This window comes from Sebastes fasciatus, chromosome 22, assembly GCF_043250625.1.
Source record: "Sebastes fasciatus isolate fSebFas1 chromosome 22, fSebFas1.pri, whole genome shotgun sequence".
Classification (NCBI taxonomy): Eukaryota; Metazoa; Chordata; class Actinopteri; order Perciformes; family Sebastidae; genus Sebastes; species Sebastes fasciatus.
Window position 1 is genome coordinate 17,706,933 of NC_133816.1, and position 27,239 is coordinate 17,734,171.

The 27,239-nt window shown below is 44.3% G+C and overlaps 1 protein-coding gene across 1 annotated transcript in view; it reads right to left on the minus strand.

The window, feature by feature from the left end:
* efnb3b (ephrin-B3b) overlaps window positions 1-24,515 on the minus strand; it is an 86,793-nt gene extending 62,278 nt beyond the window's left edge. Inside the window, exon 1 of the mRNA XM_074622815.1 lies at window positions 22,786-24,515. Coding sequence (XP_074478916.1) covers window positions 22,786-22,934 — 149 coding nt within the window. The 5' untranslated portion in view covers window positions 22,935-24,515. The remainder of the gene's footprint in view (window positions 1-22,785) is intronic.
* Between the last annotated feature and the right edge of the window lie 2,724 nt (window positions 24,516-27,239).

Here is a 27,239-nt window from a genome sequence, read left to right on the forward strand (position 1 = left end):
AGCCAGGGTTGCCAACTCTCATGCGTCATGCTCTCACGCTGCCGGAACAAATGTCACACCAAATATAGAGGAAGCCTCAAGGCACAACATATTCAGCACCACTAAGATCCATAAGCATTACAAAGAGCGCAGGTTGCATCCTGAGCTCCATCAGAGCCATCTGGACTTTTTAATTTTACTGTAAGTAAAAGTCTGTCACATCAAGTTCAGTATTACGGACGGATGTTTCAGCTTCCTAAATTCAAAGTCTCACAGTTTTTGCAGTTATGGCATTATTGTGTGCATGGATGCGTTCCCATTTACAGGAAGTGGCCTCTCTAATCACTGTCAAGTTATTGACAAAATATGGCAGCGGGATGAAAACACATTTTATTGTACCATATGTTACTGTAGTTAAATAACCCATCATTATGCATGAGCAACATTTTTGTGTTTAAAAAATCATAAATTCTAGACTTTGTCAACAACAAAGGGAGCATATTTGGGGTGATGTATATTCATTATTTGGGGTTTTACTGTTTTGTGGGTCTTCATGCTTTCCCCAATTGGCCATCTATTTAGCATTTCAGCACAAATTCACATGCTTCCCATGTGGATCTGCATCTTTGCAGTGTGCATAATATGCACTGTAAAACTAAAAGTTGCCAACATATCTCTGCACTGATATTACTGAGATATTTACCTATTTGTTTTAACAACCTGTATTGCTGATATCACCAGTGATTAAAAGTTAAAGGGGACATATCATGGAAAAACTCACTCTGCACATTTGGTTATCTGGAATTCCTATCAACCCACAAAACTGAAATAACTGGCTGCCTAGATCAGAAAACGTGTGATTCAAGAAGCCATTCAGATTTGGCTCCCCTTCCTATGTCACATGCAGGCTCATTAGAATATAACGCCCCCCATCTGAGTATCTTTATTTATAAAAAGCCAAAGCCCGGCACGCTTCCTAGGGGAAACGTGCACCATATTTTTCCTGCAAGCCGAGCAAGCAAGCAGAGCAGAATGGGCTTTTTCAGGAGGGGGTCTTAAAGAGACAGGCACTAAAACAGAGCGTTTCAGACAGAAGGTGAATTCGAGTATATTCAGACAGACAGTATGAGAAAAATAATGTGTTTTTTTTAACATTAAAGCATGTAAACATGTTCTAGTTGAAACCCAAAACACAAGTATGAACCTGAAAATGAGCATGATATGTCCCCTTTAAACACTCATTGGAGATCCCTCACTAAAGGAGCCCAAATGAGGATGATACGAGGACAGGGCCAGACAGTAAATAACATCCCAGTGTGAAGACACTGCAGTAATTGAACTGGATGAATTGGAAACACCTCCAGCCTTTGCTCGGTGGGAAGTGCGGCCTTGAACCGCCTGACACCAATCACCAGAAGGGCCTGATTTTAATTTGGTCATTCCTTCTTGCTTAGAGCACGTGGGGGGACACATGGGAGCAGGACAGAGATAACAAGCAGCGAGATGGATTCAAACCGACTCCATTCAGAGTCCGGTTGAGGTGCAACATCCTGCTGGGATATATATGTGGTTTATATGCTGGTCCAGCTTCCATAGTATTTACTCCCTTTAATCTCCCATGAGGCCTTGGGCTAGAGTGAGATATGTGCCTGGGGGTAAAACGGAGGGTAATTCACACTCAGACATGGAATTATAATGTTTCCATGCATGAAGCCTCTGAATAATTTACAGCTTTCAATGGCTTAACATTACTCATCCTGCGAACATACACACACACACACAGGTCTGGAAGCGCCCAGGCTGTGGCGCAGATTTAGCCATCGCCCTCGCCTCACCAATCTCTCAGTGGTGCATCACTAAATACAGCCCCCCTCATCTCATTCTTTCTGACAGCCTGTGCAGCATATAATTATGTCCCCCCTGAAACCAGGGCAGTAATCTCACACACTTGTCTGGCCATTATTATGGAGGCTCTGGCTTCTCTCTGCCCACACCCTGCCCGCCTGCCTGCCTCTCCCCTCGACCTCTTTCATCCAGCACTTGTTCTTTTCAGCTGAGTTCTGATTTCTCTATCTCTACTTCTTCATATCTCCCTCTCTCTATGGGCCAAAAGCCTGAATGAGAGAAAGAATGAGAGAGAGAGAGAAAGAGACGCTCTGACATTAACGAGATTGCTCGTTAAGAAAAGGGAGAGAAGGAGAGAGGAAGGGAGGTGGAAAATGGAGTGGCTGTAATTGGGAGGGTTTTTTGAAAAGAAGAGAAAGAAAAGACAGAATTAGGTTTCCATCCAGGGACTGTCTGAAAGTGTGTGTGTGTGTGTGTGTGTGAGGCAGATACAGAGGGGACTAAATATAAGGTGAGAGAATGACTTGTCGGATTTCTCAAGAGGTGCTAAAGGTCAGACACACCTATCAATCAGGTTCATACAAAAGGGCCGTGGGTCTGGGCTCCCTCCGCCTCTCGCCAGCTCCCTCCATCTCTCTTCAGAGACAAAGAAACACTTTACAGTAACAGGCTGCTGCTCGAGACTATTTCCTCCCGGTGCTTGTATCATGCTGCACTGTCAGCAGGCCCATTACAGAAATGCATTTCATTGGCATTTCACTTCTTGTTGGGCAGGGAGGCTAGAAAGGCTGCTTCACAACACCAGACACATCCTGCCGAGACAGCTCGGTTTATAGCAACATAAAGCGGTGTCGACTTCTCGCTGCATGCGGATATATTTACTCCTTCTCCAAAACCTCGAGGAGTGATGAACACTACCTTTTGAGGAAAGGATTGAACTTCTCTTGAAACTTTTCCAGCTCGTAATAAAGAGAAACCGATATGTCTGAATGAGCGAGCCACCCCTAAAAAATCGGCCCGTGTGTGGCTGAAAGCTTTGCATTTCTTAATGTGCAAAAATGTGCCAATGCATGTGTGTGTGTAAGTCAGTGTAATCCCTCGCTGTGGGACGCCCTGCCTTCTTCCCGTGCCAGATGAGGAGATATTCTGCCAATTTCGACGAAGCAAGTGAGCTGCCAACTGCGAACATACACCCTCAACCGCACACCGAAAATCATACGCTGGCATGTGACGCATGCATATAGGACACAAAGAGCAGTGTGTGTGTGTGTGCGCGGGAAGAGACGCAAACACGATCTTGGCTGGGTGTGGGCAGGTTTATTCTAGTCTATAGGTCTGGAAGAAAATGTTGGGAGGATTAGGGAGGGAGCCCACGGAGAGGTAGATGGAGGAGCAACGGGAGGGATGGAGGGAAATAGAAAGTAAACGAAAGATAGACGGAAATTAGATCGAGAAGCATGATGACGGAGGGATAAAAGCCGGGCCGAGCCGGTGCTATGAAACAGTTAACTCCGTGGTTTATACAGAGGGATGGATTATCTCTACCTCTCTGTTTCCCCCCCTCCTGCTCCAATCTCTCCATTGTGTGCCACTATAGAGCTCTATGGAAGCAGCGGTGTAGGGTGGTGGTGGTGGTGGTTGGTGGTGGGGGGTGGGGGGATTGAAAGAAATTCCCTTGCTTTCTCTTTCTCCAGCTAAATTAATAATATGAAGCTCTCTATCCCTCTCAGTCTGCTTTATCCTTTTATTCGCCCCCCTTCACCGCTTTATCTCAGAGTATTCCTTGATTCTATTATTCCCTTGGCTGTATGCTAGAGTTATAGGAGTATATGCTGCTGTGCGTGCGTGTGTGTGTGTACGTGTGTGTGTGTGTGTGTGTGTGTATTCAAAGCAAGCTTGACAGGCTGCACACCAAACTGAGCATGAGAAGTTTTTTTTTTGCTGGTGAGAGACTGCAGGGTATGAAAAGAGAGAACGAGCGAGAAATAGCGAGAGATATATACAAGCGGAGGGTGAGAATTTGAGGAGACGTTGGGGGAGAGAATGGGGAGGTGGGGAGAGGGAGGGTAAGAAAAGAAGTGGGGAGAGAGAGAGAGAAAGTGACGTGCAAAGGCGGAGGTGTGAGATGAGACCGAATAGATCAGAGTCACAGTTTCTAATAAGAGGTATGACACGTTCTCATCTTTTTACCTTTCTTCTTCTTTTTTTTTTTTTATTCTTAACCCTCTTTTTTTTCCACCTCTCTCTCTCTCCCTTCATCTCTCCTGTGTCTCTGCTCTTCGTCAGTGCTTGAACTGGAAAAAAAAAAAAATCCAGTACAGCGTGCACATCACATGCGTGGGCAGGAATTATGCACAAGAATTGTTAATTTGAGGGTATAAATTACTAATTCATAATGAAAAACACTTCATGTGCACAGATGACCTGCTGGGATCTGTTCATAATATGTATGGCCAGAGGATTTCGGAGGCGCTGGTAGAAATCTAAGCTCCTATCCAGCTGCTTTTTGACTGAACCAGACCTCATATTGTACCTCACACCTCCTCTCACCTCTCGCCTTTCACCCCTCTTGGCTTGTTTGAGCAGGAAACAAGCCTATTTTGGCTGAGGCTTATATTGCTTTTCCTTTTTCCGCGGGCCCAGGTAAGCCCACTTTAATTGCGCCAAAGTGTGCTGCTGCTGCACATTAAGAGTTTTACGACGGCGAACCGGTGGAAGCCTTCTATTGTGAGCAAGGCTGCCACCTCTTATAGTCGACTAATCAGTAATTTTGGTCTTAGTCGAGTCGAGTATTATCTCATAATTACAAGATCTGGATCTCAAGTCTCTCATCAAGATAATTATTAGTGGAAAAAACATTTTGAAATTCAAAATGAGAACCACAGAATCATAATTTATGTCATGTAAATATGAGTCTAAATAAAGGCAATTAAGTTGTGATCTTGAGATAATGGACCTAATACTAATAATAGCAGCAACCACGACCCCTCTTAGCTTAACCATTTCATTGTAAAATCTTGGAGTATCCATTTGGTTGTTGACTGGCCGGTGATATTTATATTTATATAAGATGTCTTTAGTCGATTAGTCATTTTGTTATGCTGAATGACTCATTTCCAAGAAACTTATGAGCACATCTCTGGTAAACATGAGATTTAAAGTGGTGCTTTTGTGTGATTCTTTGTGGAGAAACTGTGAGACATCTACAGGAAATGCTGTGTATTTGTTTCTATTCTTGAATAAAAGAAGCTCTACACAACACGATATGGACATAATCAGCAGTATTCGGTGAGCAGATCAGTTTTCAGTATTGCAGGGAGGACAACTAGGGATGCACCGATACCGGATCGGATATCGGGCAGATACTGACTCAAATACCTGGATCAGGTAACGTGACAATGGTGCCAATCTATTAAATTCAATTCTATGTTTATATCCTATATACATTATATACTGTCTTTTTAATTCCTGTTTAAAGTTTTGACCAATTTGTTGCTGCATTAAAAAGGCACTTGTTAATTTTGAAGATTTTTCTGGTTGCAAAATTGATTATTTTAATTATAAATAACGACATTTATATTATTTATTTGCTACATTCAGTTTTACAATGTTAGGAAAGTGATGTTTAAATCAAGGCTGATGTTGCCTTACATATAAAAGAATGATCCCAGTCACTTCAACACACTGAGGCATACAGCTTATTAATTAAACACTGGTATCGGATCGGTACTTGGTATTGGCCGATATCCAAAGCCCAGGTGACGTTATCACTATTGGGACTGAATAAGTCAAGCAATATATGCACTTTAATTTCATCAAGGTGAGTTTTTTTCCACCTTGTCGTGCTGTGCAGGAGGAAATAAATACTCACACATGTGCTGGCATGGTTTAAACTCAGCTCTGTGCACCCACCCATATCAAAAAAACGGCATTACAATAATCACTATGCCTACATTCATTAGGAAGTTGTGGTCCTGACTGATAAGTACTGGCCCAGTTCAAGCACTGCTCCTCACCCAATTCTTCCCTCCCTCCATTCCTCCCCCTGCTTTCTCATTCCCCTCCCTCTGTCTCTGCCAGTGGATGTCTTTAATCAGAGCGTCAATCAGAGTGCGACGCGTGTGAGAGAATGAAGCTTAATCCAATATAAGATACACGAGATAATACAGCTGTTAAAACCATCAGCCGCCTGCTAGATAACAACCCTGTCACCCACATTAAGTCTCTCGCTCTCCCCCGCCTCTCGTCTCCCTCACTCTCACTCTTTGTCGAATCTCGCTTTCTTAATGGTGAAATGAATGGTTGTTAAATGTCAGCATCTCCCCATCAGTTTTTTTCTTTTAATTGAAGTCTCTTTGCGTCATAGTCTCCTTCAGGGTTATTATTGTTAACAAGAAGTCTAAATCTAGCCATGGAAAACACTGTTGGATAAAGTGAATTATGGCAGAAATTGAAGTAAATTAAATCATGCTCATGGAGACATTAAATAAATTAATGAAAATAGGATTTATTTTGCCAAAAAATACAGAGAAAACTATCAAATAACGGATCCCAAACTTTTTTGGAAGGTTTTTAAAGGGGACGTATCATGAAAAACTCACTTTTTCAATGCTTGTGCACATCCATTTGGGTATCTGGAGTACCTACCAACCCACAAACTGTGAAATAAGACAATCGATGCTACAGGAATGAGTCCTAAAACCTGGAAATGAGTTAGCATTTTAGCACTTCCTGTTCCCTCGTCTGGAAGTCAATGGGTTTATTGAACGTGTTTTTAGGTAGAAGCCTGAAATAAGGTCTGTAGTTAACGTGTTTTGTTCTACGATATAAAATACATCAGTAAATATCCACCCACGGCTTGAGAACTACCTTTGCACCATATTTTTCCCGCAAGCCAATCAGAGCAGACTGGGCTTTTTCGGAAGGGGGTCTTAAAGAGACAGGTGCTAAAACGGAGCGTTTCAGACAGAGGGTGAATACAGGTATATTCAGACAGAGAGTATGAGAGAAATAATGTGTTTTTTGAACATTAAAGCATGTAAACATGCTTCTAATAGAAACTCCAAATACAAATATGAACCTGGAAATGAACATAATATCGCCCCTTTAAATACAGAAATACCTGTCAGATATTACATTAAAACTGACCTGAAATAAGAACCATTAATACCAACCTGATATTAAACAGAACTTTAATTAAAAGATGCTATGAAACCGTAGAAACCTTGACCCTGCAACATCTTTCACTACTAACAGAAAGACACATTTCTGTGATACGGGGCTGACTGCTGGATGTTGGATTAAAGCAGGGAGAATATTCATAGGATTGGAGCAGACTATGTGACCAAACTGGTCGGATCATCAGCGCGTAAGACAAACGTCGACCGAGAGATGCAAAACAGAGAGTGAAGTTAAACAAAAGGAGACAGCGAGAGATAAAACAGGACCACAGGCGGGCCAACCGGTTAAAGGAGGCGAAGAGTGAAAGCTCGTCGGCGCACTGACAGACGCTTAAACTAAACAGACGTTTAACAGACAGATAGATGGGGAGATAGTCGGTGAGGAGAAACGGGGAATTAATGGAGGGTGACTGCTGGAGGAGGGGCCTCCGTCACCACCCGCAGGAGCCGACGGAAGCAGTGGTTGGCTTTAAAAACAGCACGTTTAAGGATGTAGATAAGATAGGACTGCCAGCTATTCATTACATTTATAGGAGGGGTGACATTTAGCCACACGACACACTTGGTGTGTGTGTGCACAGGCCACGAGAAGAACAGAAAGTTGACATGTTTCTTGAAGAATAACCTCGATGGTGACGATTTAAATTAAAATAACGAGTATGCGCTGATTGTTTGCTCACCTCTACTGGTTTTTCTAGTTCTTTCTTTTGTGTATGTATAGGTGCCGATTTCCTCAGTCTGATGGGACACCTGTCACCTCCTAAAAAACACACACCTGTCTCTTGTCTTCTAGGTGAGGCATAGCGCACGGGTGGGACGAAGAGATAGAGGAAGAGCGAGACGGGCTTTGGAGAGAGAGAAACGGGGCTTACGGAGGACAGAGGGAGGACGGATGGAAAGCTGCAGATAAACTAAGCTTCAGACAGCGAAGCAAAATGTGTGTTGGGGTAAAGACGTACTTTGTTGTGATGGAGGGGGGGGACAGTGGACAAGGGGACTGACAGGCAAGGTGGAAAAACAGGGGCGTGGATGCAAGAGATGGCCTGGGAGAAAGAGATGGGAATGAATGGGGAGAGGGGAAAAGGCAATGGGAGGAGAAAAAGAGAAGGGGTGAGGGAGAGGAGGGAGGGTCCGTGGGTTCATAATCCCCTTACAGACAGCTTTGTTGAGTGATTGACAGCCCAGCACGCCACGTTAGAGCCCGAGCACACGGAGGCTGCTGTGGGCAGGAGGGATTATCTCTCCCCTGGTTTACAACCCCCCCCCCCCTCACCACCTCATCACCTCCCCCCCACCCCCTCGATAGGGTCAAGTGGTACAGGCCAGTTTCTGTTGTTTTCACGCTCTCTTTTCATGCTCGCCCAGAAACCTTGCTTTGTCTCACATGATTGTGTTGTTTTGCAAATAATGCTTAATGCGGCGATGGAGGGACACGGGGGGTGAGGGGGTGGGTGGTAAGCAGCAGGGGAGGGAGGGGAGAGAGAGAGGAGGGGTGTACACAAACCCACGCAGGGCATGTACACAAGTACACGCAACCCACGCATGACGCATGCCTGACATCCACACAATCACACTCTGCACGCACACACACACGGAAAAACTCTATTCAGCATGCAAGGGCACCGTGAGGGTACAGAAGCACTTAAACAAGACCTTGAGTGAATTCTTTTGTTCTAGCTAAGTAGCACCATAATAGAGTTAGCTCGCCCATCACAGGAGTGATTACATTTGAGCGGAAACATAAGGAGAGAAACAAAGGTTTTGATTAAAAGGAGATAACATGCTGTCTATGGAGAAAAAATACACCGTTGAATTAGAGCACTTATGCATGATACGCTCGGAGGCAGCTATGTTAAGAAGTCAGATAATATGTAGGATTTACCAAGTGTACACCTCAGAGACGCTCAGCTGTGTACACACACACGCACGCCACACACACATATATAACGGTCGGCCACCCAGGACTGAGGTTCCAGATGGGCTATAGGCCGAACTGGGACCAGTGGCTTTACTGAAACACACAAAATGGGGAACCAAATACAAACACCACGGCAGCTGTGTGTGTTGGCTTGCAAGGACACACGTGCGCGTACTTTTCAAAACGCCAAGGCCGTACGGAGGGTTATCAGTGCCACGCATAGAAATAGATTAGGAGTAGAAGGGACATTCCCATTCAAATCAATGTAGCAGGATGTTCAGAGCGGCGGCAATTTTTATGTGAACTGGTGCCATTGCGACCGTTGTAGTGAACTTACATATAACTTACTAAACCAAATAACGGTAAGTCGCGTACTCACTGTGGTGAGATTTTGCAGTAACTACTAAAACGAGCAGTGGAGTAGTAACGTTACGAAGCATAGAGTGCTAGAGTGAATGAGTCAAATTCAACATTTAATGCCTCATACACACACTTGTCACAGCGTAGGAAAGCACATTGCTATCGCCAGGCTCATTTTCTGTTACCAGTGTTGCATTAAAGCATGGTGGAATTAGCAAGCAAGCCAGCTAACTAGCGGACAGCTGGCTAGTTAGCAAGCTTGCTAATTCCACCATGCTTTAATGCAACACTGGTAACAGAAAATGAGCCGAACAGCGGGCTGGTGGCCAGCGGCAACGGTCCCTCCGCCTCACCCTGGGGCTGTGTATTGGCAAGAATCTGGCAATACGATACGTATCATGATACAGGGGTCACGATACTGTAAGCAAGGTGACATATTTTAGGAAAACGGTCATAGTAAGACACACCACCATATGTATAAAGTCTTGAAAGTCAAAAAAACAATTGGTCTCATTGGATCCACAAGAGTCTCAGCTTTACAGTGATACCCAATTTATGCAATTACAAGACTGTTTATGGACCCCAGTATGCAGAAATATTGACCATGCTAGTTTTTCCTTGCCAAAATTTTGCGTAACTTTGGAGCGTTATTTAGCCTCCTTTGGGACATGCAGGTATGGCACCAGTACTTTCACTCTAGCCCGCTACAACCTCCAAAAGACCGAATAGCTGCCTTTTTTTTTTTAAGAGGTTAATTAAAAATCGATACAGCATTTTGGAGAATCGTTACAGTATCGCAAAACAAAATATCATGATACTCAATATCGTGATTTTCTTACACCCCGTCGCACATTGGAGAAGGACAAGCTCACCAGCGTCCGCTCTCTACCCAGCGAGCTACGACCACGCTTTATGGCCCCACTGTCGTGTGTTCTGTTGCAACATAACAAACAATTCAAAAAACATTTTCTTTCGTACTAGTCAAATTACCACGGAAAACAATTCAATATCCACTCCTATTCTATTTCTATGGTGCCACGTAATGGAAATATGCATCCACACACAAGGTACAGGACTGCACGTGTTGAGCACAGTGACCCACAGTAGTGCCACCCATCCATCAAGTGAAAACCAAAGGACACAAGAGAGAGAGACTGTCGAAAAGGAAGGCTTTTGTCCCATCTCCCCCTCTTTTTCCCCCCCTGCACACCAGCATTCTTCTGGCTTGATTTGCTTTGTGGGGAAGTAGGGAGAGAGGGAAGAAAGAAAAGGAAGGATGAAAGAAAGGAAGAAAGGAGGGCGCTCCATCTGTTTCTCTCCCCCCCCCCCACCTCCTGTGGCTGGGGACCTGCAATACAGCTGCACCTCGATGGAGAGAAAGACTGATAAAGAATAAGAAAGAGAGAAAGATTTTCGGAAGGGAGGGTATAGAGGACGGGATAGCTAACGAGGGAATGGCTTCCTGATTTGCAGAGGATTTTGAGGGAGTGGTACATCTGCCCATGCATGTGTGTGTGTGTGTGTGTGTGTGTGTGTGCAGGCCGAGCTCTGGCTCACAGTCATTCCCAAATTACTTTGACACCGCAGTGATAGGCAATCATGATTATTCATCCTGTCTTCACTACAGAGGACCTATTTACTGCTGGACAGTGATGAGCGAGTGAGGAGAAACAGAGACTGCACATCAAAAACCACCCACCAAGAAGAAGAGAGACAAAAAAAAAGGGCCAGTCTGGGGGAGAAAAAAAAAAAAAAGAGAAAAAGAAGAAAGCGTTTTTTAAATAAAGGAGGGAATACATTTTACTGTCTGCCAACCAGCTGTAACATGATAACGGCCGTGGATATGTAGAGAAGGAAATGTAGCCTGGTGGTGAGTCAGGCAGCGAGAGAGAGAGAGAGAGAAAGTGAAAGGAAAGACAAAAGAAATGAAGGGGGGATTAGCGCGGAGAAGTGGACCGGTTTTACAGACGACAAGAGGGGTAAGAGTGCGTGTGGGAGAGTGCGATGTCGGAGAGCCGAGTGTGTGTGAGGGCTTTCAGTGGAAGCGCTTGGAGGGGGGGCTCTTTTGTTCACGGGGGAGCAGAGGGAGGAGGATGAAGTGAAGGAGGGAGAGTAGAGAAGGAGGAGTGGAAGGAAGGGAAGGAGCGAGGGATATGCTACTGACGACGAGAGAGAGATGGGGGGGTGGAGTGTACCTCTGAAGAAACTCAACCCTTCCACTTGGACTTTTTCCAGCACTGAGAGCAATAACATTTTTCATCTGTGCATGCATGAGTATGTGTGTGTATATACAAGCCCTCCACTGTGTGCATGCTTGCCTGGCTGTGTGTATGCCAGTGAATGCTGGTGTGTGTTAACGCTGGCTGCAAGACATGAGGACAAAGGCAACAGAGAGAGAGAGAGAGAGAGAGCAAAGGAGGGTAAAACCGCTAAAAAGCAGCTCTGTCGCTTCAAGCGCGCACTGAGTCGTGTATTATAGCCAGTGCCGGGGTATCGGATGATGGCATGTGGACGGGGCAACAGCAATCCACTTCACCGCTCTCTCTATACAAGATGGATCTTGTTAGGGTTACTTGTCTTAGACAACAAAGCGCTGCGCTACGGCAAAAAAAAACGACCATTTGGAAGCAGTCAGCTAGCTCACTTACATGCTCGGCCTTAAATCATCGCTTCAGGTTGAAATACTTTTATCGGCAAAATGTCCGCTCTTCAGGAAGCGGGAGAAACAGCCTTGTTTTGGTTTGACAACCGAGCATTTTGGAGATTATCCAATGCAGCTTTGGAAAGAGGTTCATAAACCCAGGAGGCTGGATATTGTCAGTCCAAAGAGAACAATGCAACGCAACCGATGCCAGAGTGAGGCTATGTAACATGACATTAACAATGACATTAAGTACGTAGCCAAGTTATCTAAGCGAATGGAAGTAGAGCCAGGTGGCAATTAGCTTTGCTAAGCATTCCATAAAGAGTCGTTTTTACATTGCTGTTTATGTCTGGATAAAACAAACAGGATACGACGTGTTAATACCGGGGTTTAGGGGTACTGGTAAGTGGATTTTTAAACTTTGGAGAGAGCCAGGCTAACTGTTTCCCCCTGCTTCCAGCCATTATGCTAATGTTTACTGAGGTAATAAATCAAGTGAGAAGTAGGCTCATTTTCTCATAGACTTCTATACAATCAGACTCCTTTTGCAACCAGAGGAGTCGCCCCCTGCTGGCTGTTACAAAGAATGCAGGTTTAAGGCACTTCAGCATTGGCTTCACTTCTCAGACCCGGAGGTTGCCCACTGTACTTAACGCAAAGACATGAGAGTGGTATTGATCTCTCCGCAACAAAGCAAATAAGCATATTTCCCAAAATGTTGAACTATTCCTTTAAAAGGTGCTCAACATGAAATTCAGGGCATTTCTATTGCCTCTGGAGCTAATGGTGTTAACAGTGCAAACAAAGGCAACAGAGCTAACAGTGTTAACCTGGGGGGGGAATCGGAGGGTGGATGCTAGGCTTCTGTGACAACGCTGTCAGACCGGGTTATCAGCTGTAACCACCATATGAGCGCAGTGCAGTGGGCCAAGCTCACATGCACTACCATGCACTATAAAGCACGCACGGCCGGCCCAGCTATGCAAAGAAAACTGACTGAAATACATATTGTTGCTTTCACTGTTTCTGTTCTCTTCTCAGCATTCTGAAACATACAAGCAGGAAACCTTGAGACAAAAGCTCCCTGTGCTCAACTACAAGTGAGAAAGTTTTTCAAATCACAAAAGCAATTTAAACAGAAACACTTGGCATGTGCTGCCTTCCATCTCAGTATGTGATCTCCACACACTGAGATACACTGACAGCTTATAGCCACCCCACATGAAGCCCAAACCCTCCGTATCTAAAACTGAAGAGAATTCATCCTAATCTCACATTTTCCATCTTAATCGTGCATTTCTAACGTCAATCCCACTTAAATTATATTCAATGCAGAACCCAGGAAATGGAGCATGATTTTTTTTTTCCCCCAGCGCAGCTAGCCAAGGTCAGTTTCCCCATAGACTGTAACAACTATGGGCTAATGCCAAAGCCAGATGGACTGTACGGTCTTTTACCTCCTAATTAGAGCTATGCATATGTTCACACACACACACACACACACACACACATATCGGAGGAGAAGAAAGCGTGAAGCCTGGAAAAATAATCAAGGTGCTGGGCGTTTGTGATGGAGAATATTACAAAAGATCTGAGGTGGAGAAGTAGGCCTGTGCTCATATGGGGTAATAAATGCGTTTGTTTATTAGTAAGCCAAGTTTCAAGATGATTGGTTGCTATAGCAGCAGGGGCCGAGCGGGACAGGGTTCCCTCACCAAAGCCTCTTAGCATGAGGATCATCTCTGACCCATTGTAAGTCAACGGGTAACGATTATCTTAAAGCTAAGATGCTTTGGAGGAACAGGTCTCCTCATCTCCCACACAAGAGACCAAACATCTAGTGCAACCGCCAGAGGATCCACACCCCCTCTAACCACCCCCCGCACAAATAAAAAGTACTGTTTTGTAGTCGAGCGGTTGCTTTGTTACCGGGCTCCTCGCAGGCAGGGTGATTCATGTGTGCTTACTTTTAGCGGCTCTGTATGTTTCTGCAAATCTCTGGATGACAGCTTCTTATGCCAAAAATATAAAATGAGATATTTAAAGAAAAGAACGCCACCTGTAACCGCTTTATAAAAAGCACTACCGGTTGTGTGTGCCTCGCATTTTCTAGGTCCATTTCGTGTATTGTTTTTGTTATTCCCGACGTGTCTTTGAGAGATTGTGCTCAGCTACAACGGAGTATAATAAAAAGGAAAAGCATCCCGGTGAACGTCAGGTTTTTTGGTGTGCGGAATCAAAGAGCGAGGACTCCTTGACTCGCCGACAATCGCACAGGATGAAATCCATCAAAGACGAGGCAGAGGCACCATTTGACATAGCCTCAATAGACCGGAATGAAAGTTGACTTTTGAATAAGACTCAAAAAATACTTTGGTGTCTTGCATTCTATATCTTCCCCGACACACACACACACACAACACAACACATTTTCTTTTAGTATATGAAAGGTGGTAAATTACAACACTTCATCCTGGAGTGCAATGAACTTCAAATATCGATTATACAGTGGAACAGTAAAGCTTTCTTTTTTAAAAGGAATTGATTTCGCTTTTGGCAAATTAAGTCCATCAACACATTGTTCTGCTACGAGGCATTTGGCATCACTTCTGCCTCTGTTAGTCCTGCATGCTTTGTGTGAAGTTGAAGCACAAAATGTGTGTTTGCAGCGTCTCATCTCATCATATGAACTGTAGTAAATACAGAGAGCGGAAACAGCTGCCAGTGTCTTAAATCGCTCCGCGCTAAGTCCATCAAAGAGCTCATTCTGCCCAAAAAAACGTCAATGAATTCCTTTAAAGCTTACCAGGTTTCATGCTGGACTTCACAGGGATAAATATTATGGGACGTGTCAGTAATGAGGAATGAGGGGCCGGCTCGGTTGTATGTGAGCAGGAAGCAGCTAGTCATGGTGGTGACCTATAGATCATCAGTCACTCTCCCTGTCTGGGCTGCGTCACATCAGCCAGTACCGCTGTCAAACCATCCATCTCTCTCTTAATAACTCGCCTTCCCTCGCTGTCTTTCATGCTTTTAGTTTCCTTCTCTGACCCTACCCTCCTCCATCTTCCCCTCATCTCACCCCGACAACACCCACTTCTCCTATTTCTGCCCTCTTGCTCGTATCGGTCGGAGATGTTTGCCAAAACGTCAGCTGTGACAAGGCACAGCTGTCCAACGGCAAACCCCGCTCATTTGTCTCTCTTGTGTAGACACACACACTCTCTCTCTCTCTTTAACATTCAGTTACAAAACCATTTTGGGCTGGCGTCCAATCAAAGCGGCGCGTTCACTTCCACTGGAGTGATGGAGTTTAAGCGCTGATGAAAGTGACGGGACGCAGAGGCAACTGAAACTGGAATGAACTCTGGCTGCCGAGGACGTGACTGGGGGGATAGGAGGACAAAGCATTTGTCTTTTGTTTTGCATTTTACAAGTTCTGCATGGGCATGTGTGGAGATATGCAAAAGAGGACTCCACCTTCATGTTACTTGAGGGGAGAGCAGGTGTGAAAAGACTCAGGCTGTTCTCATACACCGTTAGTAGCCTTCGAAAAGTAATGCACTGTAACTCGTATGTATCCCACAAAATCAAATTGTGTGTAATCCACGTAATCCCGAACCAGGAAGTATAAAAAGCAACAGAGCGGTGTAGGGAGGTCGGGGTGGATGGGTGGGTCGAAAAACACAGGACTTTCGCCCAGGAGACGGTGTTCATATCCTGTGTGAAACCAGAAGTCAACGTTGATTTATTTGTCGTGTAACTTAATGCCACTTTAGGAGTTATTTTACACAAAACCATGATCTTTTCCTAAACCTAACTAAGTAGTTTTGTTGCCTAAACCTAACTAAGTAGTTTTGTTTCCTAAACCTAACTAAGTAGTTTTGTTTCCTAAACCTAACTAAGTAGTTTTGTTGCCTAAACCTAACTAAGTAGTTTTGTTCCCTAAACCTAACTAAGTAGTTTTGTTCCCTAAACCTAACTAAGTAGTTTTGTTGCCTAAACCTAACTAAGTAGTTTTGTTTCCTAAACCTAACTAAGTAGTTTTGTTTCCTAAACCTAACTAAGTAGTTTTGTTTCCTAAACCTAACTAAGTAGTTTTGTTGCCTAAACCTAACCAAGTAGTTTTGTTCCCTAAACCTAACTAAGTAGTTTTGTTGCCTAAACCTAACTAAGTAGTTTTGTTTCCTAAACCTAACTAAGTAGTTTTGTTGCCTAAACCTAACTAAGTAGTTTTGTTTCCTAAACCTAACTAAGTAGTTTTGTTGCCTAAACCTAACTAAGTAGTTTTGTTCCCTAAACCTAACTAAGTGGTTTTGTTCCCTAGACCTAACTAAGTAGTTTTGTTGCCTAAACTTAACTCAGTTGTTTCCTGTGGAGACGGAAGTTTATTTTGAAAAGACTGCATGCATGAAACAAACAGAAATTGACACGTGTTGCTGGACATTTGTTTGAAAATGCTCGAAAAATGAGGAATAACTTTTTGTAAGATAGCATATGAACTGTTGTATGAGGATACGTTGAAAGACTTAACACGCACTGCAAAAAAAGTCTCCATAGTAAACAAGTAATTTCAAGAGTCTTAAAATGAAATCTAATTTTCTTCAAAGAGAAAAAAAATCTGCCAAAACACTTAAAATAATAATAATCTTGTTTTCCAGTGGAAATCAACCTTTTAAGAATGTTCCAAAATCGAGTGCCTGTATATTGAAACAGGTGAGGATAACGCAGGTTGCCGCACTGCAATCGAGACATTTTCAACTTAATTGTGGAAAATACTTGAAACGACCAGATTTTTTTATTGGAAACAGGTTGGAAAAATCTTATTACAATGGCGGATTTTGGCCAGAAAACACGGCTTTACGACTCAATTACAGACACACACTCAAAAAAAAGACTTTCTGCACATGGCATGCATCAGAACGGCTTAGAGGTTGGAGATCCTAACACACAATTTAGTATTCATGGCACAAATGCACACATACCAGCACATCCTCTGTCACGAACCAGAATCCACACACACACACACAAAATGACAAGAGCGTCAACTCCTTCCCGCTGCTATGCTGTTTATCTGGATTGATGCCGAAGCCACAGTATAGCTGCTGCAACCCAATGCTGTGGAGATGTGCTGGGCAGCGGAAGATCTGGGAGTCTTGTGATACTGAGCCTAAACAAAACGGAAGAGCAAGGAGGGGGGAGGATGGAGGGAGAGCAAGAGAAGAGGAAGAAGAAAGGGAAGAGCTACGAGTAAAAGAAGGTGATGAGCGGTGTGACAGAGGTTGCCTCTACATTGCACTCCCGTCTGGCCTATAAAGTCCACACACACACTTTCATTCTGGCTTCTCATCCCACCAGTCCACTTCTCTGTGTCACCCGGGGGAGGAGGATTGACCTGGCCTAGTCCAAATGCTGCCAGGAGGATTGGATGATCCTGCTTAGGCAGGGTGTGCTGTGAAGCAAGCTAATGAGAGGCCAGTGTGTGTGTATGTGTGTGTGTGTGCTGTCTGGCTTTGCTAAGGGGCTCTGGGTTCAGCCACCCTGGGCAATCTGCCCGGTGATGCTGGGACGCATGTGACCCCTTCAGACCTATAGGCCTGGATTACTGTTACCACCGCCGCCGCTACCATTGTGAATGTGTGCATGCATGTTGTTTTCCAGGGAAGAAAGTTGTTCCTGCATGTGTTGCAACATCTGAACTAGCTCAGCTCAGCCACACGCTTTTAATCTCCTCCGTCCTAATCATCAGCACTTTTAACAATTACCAAAATCCCAAAGTCACTTCTAAAGCCCCTGGGGACCAGGAGGCGGGTGTGCGGATGGGGGGGGGAGTAAATTAGTTCTTTAGCCAACCCCAGCATATTTACAACATCCCGCTTTATAGCTGTTATGATGTTGATGAATGTGCACTGCCCCTGCCAAATAAACTTATAATCGAGTGATAAAATAATGAATGAATTCCGAGTGGAACAACAGTCCGTGACGCCTGCCAATTTCCCCTCACCTCTCCTATGCGTGTGTGTGTGTGTACATCTGTTGTCTCAATGTGTGTGTGTTAAATGCTCACTTGCACATGCGACAAAGGAGATGCATTAGGACCACACACTCTTTACACATGTGTCCGACATCGATGGGGAGGGGAGGTCGCGCCCCCTGAGTCTCTTTTATGTGTGCAGGCATCTGTTGAGAACATGCAACAGATCTGGATTTTTCTGCATACCTGTGTGTCCATCTGCAATGCCCAAAGAAGGAATGAATGAAAGAATGAAAGAAAGAAAGAAAAGGATTCCAGCCTCTGGCGGGATTGGCTGCCTTCTCCTTCCCCCCGTGGCCTTTCCATTCTGCCACATCAGCTGAAACCTCTTTTCACAGCTCCTGTTGCTCTCAGCTCGTAAACTTACACACACTCCTCTTTTTTTTTTCACCGAGGGAGAGGGAGGTAGGGAGAGAAAGGGTTCGAGAGAGGGAGCTGCTCGCTTTTAACAGGCGGTTAATGGTTCATATTCTTTCCCTCTCTACTACATTCCTTCTCTTGTTTTTACACTCCCTCGCTCTTAAAATAAAAAAATAAATTAAAAAAATACTACCCAGTGGATATTCTCTAATCATTTAGCCTAAGGATGCGTGTAGGCTTACCAGGCTCCTGCTTACTTATCCACACAGCCCAGAAAAGCCTCGGTGCACGCATGCATTATTCATGAAAAAGGAAACCTACGGGTGGATTTTTACGACGAGGTGAAACCGGGTGTGGACTTTCAAACATACAAACAATCAATAAACGTGTGGAATGCTGCTCCTTTGATACGACACCCTTGTTTGACCCACTAACACTTATTCCGCTCAGTCCCAGAGAGCCCCTCGCCAAGACGATTTCCAGTGATTTTTGAGAGTCTTTTCTCTTTTTTTTGTAGTTGAAACACTTAGCCCAGTTAGCTAGTCTTTTATCCGGCGCCAATTAGCCGGCGATTAATGAATTATTGAGAAACGGGAAAGGGGGGGATTAAATTTTAATGTGGATCTTAGGGGGAATAGTTGTATTACAAGTCACCGCGAGCGCCGAGCGAGGAGACGCCCACCCTCGGCAGCCGTTTACATTAATCTACAGCCGTTTACTAAAGTATGGAAAGAGAGAGGAAAGGAGCAGGGAGCGGAGGGAGGGGTTGAATTAGAACAGACCTTTCTGCAAAACGGCCAAAGACTACAAATCTCCACATGCTGTGATCAGAGGAGCAACCAACGCCTACATTCATTCTCTATGTGTGTGTCCTCCACTAGCGTGACCTCTCTGTGTGTGTGTGTGTGGGTCACCTGCCACCCCAGCACCCAAACTCCTGAGCAGTAATGTAAGATTCGATCTTTCATTAGGCGCCCGTGTAAGGCCGATAATAGGAGATGCTGAGATAAGGATAATGTATGTCTGGTAGGGGGGGGGTTCTTCCCAAGGTGATCGTTCTGGTTCAGTTCTCTCTTCCTCAAGCAGAACCTGTATTGGCACTTGAGACTTAACTGCTATTGATTTACTTAGGGTTAGGACTATCTCTACCGCTCCTCCTGCTTCTCATTCACCTCCTGGCACCTGGCTCTGTTTATATGCCTCCCTGCACACCTCTGCCTCTCTTCGTCTCCGGGCTGGGCCGTAGTAATTTCAACTGATGGAGCAGTCAATAAGAGGGTGGATGCAGCACTTGATGGCCTCTAGGGTTTTGATGCTGTATATTTTTTTCATAAATGTTTTAAAGTAGGTTGTATTTCTCCTTCCTACCACAAATGTGGGCTTTTCTTTTGGGCATGCATCTCTGCTGACTCTCGGCTGGTTGGTTTGTGTAAAACGCACAGAGCTGGTCGTAAACAAGGCAAACTGACGTAAAAAAAACCCAATTGAGCCAGATCCATCAGTACCAACCATGTCATACTAGCTTGTCACGAAGGAGGATAAATAATGCTGCAAAGCTATGCTAAATTTTGACGAGGAAAAACTGGCATGGCCATTTTCAAAGGGGTCTCTTGACCTCTGACCTCCAGATATGTGAATGAAAATGGGTTCTATGGGTACCCACGAGTCTCCTCTTGTCATTGTATTGTGTTGTTAATTGATTTCAATAATAAATATATACATACATTTGCATAAAGCAAGCATATTTGCCCACTTCCATGTTGATAAGAGTATTAAATACGTGACAAATCTCCCTTTAAGGTACATTTTGAACAGATACAAAATGTGAGATTAATTTGCGATTAATCGCGATTAACTATTTTTATCGATTGACTGCCCTATTTTATTTATTACGTATACCAGGAATTAATCAGAGTCTGAGGCATGTGCATCCTCTTCACCCATGGGGTGCCTCCTTTTTCCTCCTCACCTCTGTCACATCTTTGGGTGCGTCAGCGGCTGCTGTAGCGCTATAATTAGTGGCTGGATGTGACACATGTTTCCAATTTGCTACGTCTGGTCACTGCACCGGAGGGGGGGCGGCGATGGAGCGAGGTAGAGATAGAGACAGACGGAAAGTGACAGGAGGTTAAATAAAAAGGGGGGGAAGAAGAGAAGGACGGAGATGGTGGATGGAGAGGAAGCCAGGAGAGGAGTGGAAATAGAGGCGTCATGAGGGGAAGCAAGAGGGTGAAGAAGAGAAGGAGCTGGAGGATGTTCACGGAGGCGGAAAGAAGGGGTTGCTGCAGGTGGACGGTCTAAACTTCAAAGCTGAACATCCAGCAGAGGTCTAGAGGTTAACAATGTGACAGTCCATTTGCTACACAGACGAGACGTGAACCATCCATGTGCTCCTCCTGCGCCTGATTGATACAGACTGCTGCTTTCTGCTCGCTTTGCGCCTCATTTCAGAAGTACAAACCACATGTGTGTGGGCTCGGGACTTTGTCTGTCCTTGGAAGATGCACACTATTCGGACAAGCGTTGGGCTCTTAACATATTTCAGCCCAGGGCCAAAACCTATTTTGCCCCGAGGCAGCTGAAAAGTAGTCTACTGTAGAGACCGAAGAGAAACAAGTACATGGAAGGAAGTGTGTAGAAAGGAGCCAAGAAAATAAACTGGAGGAATGACTAAGCTGATTAACTATGAATAGTAAGCTTCATGAATAAGCTTCATAGTATACAATAGGCTTTGTATTTTGAATATATGAGTGAGCAAATCTGTGGGGACGACTACGGAGTCTGGCGTCAAAGCCTCCACCCCTCTAATTGCCAGCCAGGCCCATCCGCTAAGCCCCGACACCCACCTAACACCAGACTCCATTAGGAGACAATAGCGTTGGAATCACCTGCAAGGCCTCGAAAAGCCCGAGCCGTTAGCTTTCTCGCTGAAAATTACCCTCCCGTGTCCAACTCTACTCCCTGTTGGGTGAATCCACCCACTGCTGACAAAAAGCCCTCATTAAGGGCTTCATGCCTGGCTCCACAGCGGGGGCCCACGCACAGTCACATCTGTGGAGAAACTGGGCAGGCCACAGCCTACGGGAGCACATTAAAAACCTGTTAGACTCTTTAAAAAGCAGCCCCTGGCCTGGGTGTGAGCTGATGGAAGGGTTTGGTAGGCTGTTACTGTAAGCCTCAGTGAGTGTAAATTTGCTTTTGTAGCTTTTTTGCATTATAATGTTAGTCATGTAGATACAAGTTCAAGAACTGGGAGCTACTCATAGAAGTTCCCTGGAGGCTGACAGTTTGGTGGCCTTTACTATTTATAATTTAGAGTCCCAACAAGAGATCCCGAGAGACTTAGTGCGACAGTGGCAAGAAAACAACTTCCCTTTAGCGGGTAGAAACCTCGGTCAGCACCCGGCTCTATTTGGATGCCTTAGGCGGTTGGGTTGAGAGACTGTAGTTGGTCTTAATCATATCTAACAACCAAAATATGTTCAGATGGAGGTCACTGATTCAAAATCTTATCAAACGGGGGTCCGTGACCTAATGTGTGTCAATTTAGGGGTCCTAAACACGACTAATCGGTCGTTTTGGTCTTAGCCGACTAAGATTTCTTTCGTCATTTAGCTGTTTTTTATGCTTTTTTTCATGCTGAATGACTTATTTCCAATAAACTTATGAGCACATCTCTGATAAACACCAGCTTTTTTGTGCGATTCTTTGTGAGGAAACTCAAATATGTCGATTAAAACCGATTAGTCGGATTTCTTTTGGTTGAGGACAGCCCGAGTCGCCTCCATGCATAGCCTACAAGCCGCCTTGTTATTCTCCAACCCCCTTCCTCCTCCTCACAGCCACCAGGCGCTATTCAGACACTGGTGGGGAAAATTGGCAGAGGTGTGAGAAAAGTGGTGCGGGTCGTTAAGGCCCCTACGACCCGAGAGGTGTTTAAAATGACATTTCCTCAGCTAATGCCTCACACCTTCTCCAGAGGACAGGGGAAAAAAATGCAAATGAGTGTGGCCGAGTGGGGTGTTTGAGAGGAGGCCTGTGGGGCCTTTACACTTTTAACCAAGGTCATCCAGACACAGCAATTAGAGCATCACACACACTTTCTCTCTCTATTACCCTGCTTCTACCTGCCCTGCAGCTCACAGGGACTTTACCAATGAGCAGAACCACAGCTGGATCAGCCACAATAGTCAACTAGGAGTGAGACAAATGCAGAACAGCTGTGAACCAGAGCAGCTCAAGGTGCAGACATTTATCTAACTACACTGTTTCTATTGACCCCCTGCTGTAAGCGCGTAAACAATGGTGTTACTTTGGTTAGAAAGTGCATTCAGTTGACAAAACAGTGACCTTATTGAACTTTATGGTGTTTTCTATGTCATTATGAGTCACTTGCATTCATTAAATGTGGCACAAGTTCCATAATCACACTTAAAACATGCAGTTAAAGGTGAACTGCTCTTACCTTTCGTTGAGGGAATTCCAGTAGATGGGCTCCATATTGCTGGCAGTCGTCCCCAGTAAATCCAGTAAGAATAACAGCATGAGTCCCAATCCATTCCCACTTCCTCGACACACCATTTCAACCCTGACACCCAGCATATGTAGCCCCATTTTTAAAGAAAATGGGCACTATATATATATAGATATTTGTGGTGCGTTTTCAATGCGAGGAGAGATTCTCTAAACAATGGACGATCAGGCTTGTAGGTAGAGGCAGTCAAAGTGGTAAGTGAAAGCCAGATGTATGTACAACCTCATGGATCCACAATGCATTGAAATTCAGACTGGATGGGAAAAAGCAAAAAGCTGGAGAAACTTGTTCAATCCGTGCGTCTGCAGGGTCTCCAAAAAAAACGACTATTTCAATCCCATGACTTTCCCATTAATTTGTCATTATAGTCCTCCTTTTTTTTTCCAAAGCAGTGCTTCTCAGCTCGAATATAACTCCACTCAAATCGAATTTTCTCGAATGTATCACCACCCAGGAGCTATTTGTGTTGCCTTTCCGAGCGCCCTAATTGTCTTTTCCCCGAACAATGTTCCCTTGTTCTCTGAGCCGACTCTGTGCGATCTCTCTCCCATTACCTTGTTTTCTCCAAAGAAGATCCACCTTCCGACATAACAGGCTGCACTGGAAACTAAAATAGTCAAATCTGTGAGAAGGAATCCAAAAAAACAAACACGCGTTTTTTAAAAAGGAAAAGATGCCACTCTGTGTGTCCACAGCTCCATCCTCATAAAGACATGTTGATGATGCTCGGTGGGGTTTATTAGTCAGTGCGCATCAGTGCAAATCCTTCTTCTTTCTCCTCTTCTGTTGTGAGACGCACAGTGTTTCAACACGGGTTTGTAAAATCCGGATTGAAATAAAAAAAAAAAAAAAAAAAGATCCAAATCGATGAAGGAAGTCCAAAAAAGAAAAACTGCGAGAAACAAACCAAAGCAGCTAGAAAAGCATCTCCACTCTCACAATGTCATAGCGAAAGGCCAACGAGAAACTTGTGTGAGGTGAGAATAAAAAACAGAATAAGAGGCTAGTTGTGCGCATCAGATCAGTCCCAGGTTGTTGGAAATTGACGCGTTTATCTGATGGAGCGCATCATTCGAATTCGGAGGAAACATTCGGATTCGGATTCGGAGGAAAAATTCGGATTCGGGGGAAAAAGAGAAGCGCTTCCTTCGTTCTCGTCTCCTCCGTCTCTCTGCTTCACAGTCCTTCTGGTTTGGTTTGACTCTTCCTAATGCTCGCAGCGCATTGACAGACCGACTGGCTTGTTTGAGAGGAAGAGGAGGAGGAGGAGGAGGGAGAAAAAAGGGGACGTGGATGAATGGGAAAAAAAAATCCCCATCCTCCGACTGGCAGGCAGGCAGGGCGCACTGACGGAGCGAGATTCTTCCAGGCTTTTTTTTTTTTTTTTTTTTTCTGGTGGGAGGTGGTATCGAGTCCCTTTCAGCACCTCCTCCTCTCTCCTCCTCTCTCCTCCTCCTCTCTGAGTTTTCAGGGGCCCCCCTGACTCGGACCTCTGGACTCCCTGGTGCTCTATTCTGCCTCCTTTTCAAACCATGAAGAAGAACCCCCCCCCTCCTCCACCACCTCCATCACCAAAGTGCGCCCCCCTCTGCTCAACAACATGATGGAAGAGCAAGAGCGCCCTCAATGCCTTTAGTGGGCATCACATGTGGCACTTGCATGAGGAGTGCATTGAAAAAAAAAAATAGGAATTTTAGGATATACAAATGTCACAGCAAAACTATAACTCCCTATATGAGTATTTATAAGTGATTCAATATGCCTCAATGTACATTATAGATGTATTAAAGGAACATTATGACACTATTTTAAGAGTAGAATTACATTATATTGTTGGAAAATATTGAATTTTAGGATATACAAATGTCACAGCAACGCTATAACTCCCTATAGGAGTATTTAAGGTTTATAAGTGATTCAATATGCATCATTATGGATGTATTAAAGGAACATTATGACAATATGTTAAGAATTTATTGAAAGGATAGGATAGCCCCTTGAGATGTAGCATCTCATTTACAAGACACAAAATACAGACAAAACAGCATTACATAACAAACATACACTGCAAATACACAGATACAGACAGCTTGCTCATCATCAATGATACAATGACCATACTTAAATCAATTACATCAGCATAAAGAACAATTGCAACAGTTTGTCTTCAGTTTATATGTAGCACAAATAAACTGAGGATCATAAGTACACACAAAAACATGAACAGGTTGTTTTAAGATGAGAAAATAAAGATGTCCTGAAGCAACGGAAAGAGGTAATAGAGCTCAGAAAAAGAGGAAGATTATTCCAGTGAGAGTGAGAGTAGAATTACATTATATGTTTTGGAAAATATTGCTAAGGAGAAAAAAAGAAAGAATGATGTCATGCATGATCAGTGGACTGGATTCACCTCATCAGTCTGCAGCCCAGTCTAAACAGAAAGAATCCCCTCTCTCTCTCTCTGTGTGTGGGAGGATGTGGCCTTCTTCTTATTCTCTCTCTCTCCGTCCTCCTGTTGACAGCAGCAGAAGAGTCCCAGCATCCAGCACTTCAAAGTGATGCTTGATGAGGTACAGGACGAGCCGGGTAACGGGCCCCACTGAGGGCCACACACACACACACACACTGTGCGTTTACACTGAGGCCCACTGACACTGATTCACTTCCACCCTGTTACACACACACACACACACACAGAGAAACATGTATAAGATGGGGGAATGGAGGACTGTGAAAACTGTGGCTGTACTGCCCCCATGTGGCAGATGCAGTGCACATCTGTCTGTGATCTCATTGCTTTCCAGAGCTAAAAGCCTGAGAACACTTGTGTGACACCGCTTCCACACACTACTCCACTGAGAATCAAACCTATGAGACAATTGAGACATAGATGTCCTTAAAGGAGCACTCCACCAGTTTTACACTTGCAGTCCAGTTGACTCATCATGTACTACTAAGCCTGTAAAAATAGTTTTATAATGGATTTTGTGGCTCTGAAGGGGAGTTAATTAAAAAAAAAGATGACATCATAGTGATGTCAACAAGGCTATCTTTGCTTTGGGAAGTGGATGTAATCACCGTGACGTCATCCATTGGTTTGTGGACTACAGTTTTGAAGCCTTGAGTTTGGCATTTTGACTGTCCCCATCTTGGTTTTTGTCCGTCACCATCATGGTTTTTGGCCGTCGCCACCTTGGGTTTTTGCAACCAGAAGTGACACCAGAGGGTGGAGCTAAATAACAACCGCCATTTTTGGGCGACCAAAATGTTACTAAATGAACATCATGCTGTATTGAAGAAGACTTGAAACCAGCGATTGAGACCATAAACTCATGTTTACAATGTTTACTGAGGTAATAAATCAAGTGAGAAGTAGGCTCATTTTCTCATAGACTTCTATACAATCGTACTTCTTTTTGCAACCAGAGGAGTCGCCCCCTGCTGGCTGTTAGAGAGAATGCAGGTTTAAGGCACTTCAGCTTTGGCTTCACTTTTCAGACCCAGAGGTTGCCGCCTGCTTGAGTCATCTAACATGCCACCTTTTGGAGGTGTTGGATTTGAAATAAGTGGGCATTTAGGAGGCTATTGAATTGTATTTTGGGAAATGTAGGATACAGGATTTTTGGAGTTTGATCAGTGCTTAAAATCAGGATATCTTCGCCTCTGCTTTTCTGATTTTGATCACTTTTTTTTAATCTGCACTCGTTTGTCACACAAATATATGGAAGTGCAATGCTAAATCGTTGGCGTACCCCTTTAAGAATTAAAATTTTGGTTCCTTTTCTTTTGAAATACTACAAAATGTGCTCATTATCAGACACAAAACATTTTCCTGCTACGTTAAGAAGGTAAAACATTTCCTCAGACTTAGCAATCTTACTGTCCAAATATGAATAGTGCCCACGTGATAGGAAAGTCTTCCTTTGCAAAAGCTTAGCACCCAGCCCTGCCTGCACGGCTTCATTATACAAATCCACAAGTTCCCCAAACTGGAGCTGCAGTACAACACACTTCCAGAAACATACACAGAGAGAGAGAAACAAAGAGGGGGAAGACACCTTTAATACCTTTCACTGAAAATATTTCACTTAAAAACAGACAGCAGACAGACAGCAAACAGAGGGAGGAAAAAGTCGATGCGCCATGAACACCTCCTGCTGTTCCTGCACAGCCTGGGAGAGAAAGGAAATGAAAGTGAGGCAGAGATAGAGGAGAGCATATGGAGGGGGGGAGCAAACATGATAGAAAAGTCAGGTTTGCTCGGGCAGCAGACCTGAAGATGGCGAGACGTTAGTGTCTTGCTCAAGGGCACTTCGGCAGAGCAGATGAGATCTTACAGCGGCTCAAACCAAGCTCTAAAGGCTGATCTGCAAGCAAAGACAAAA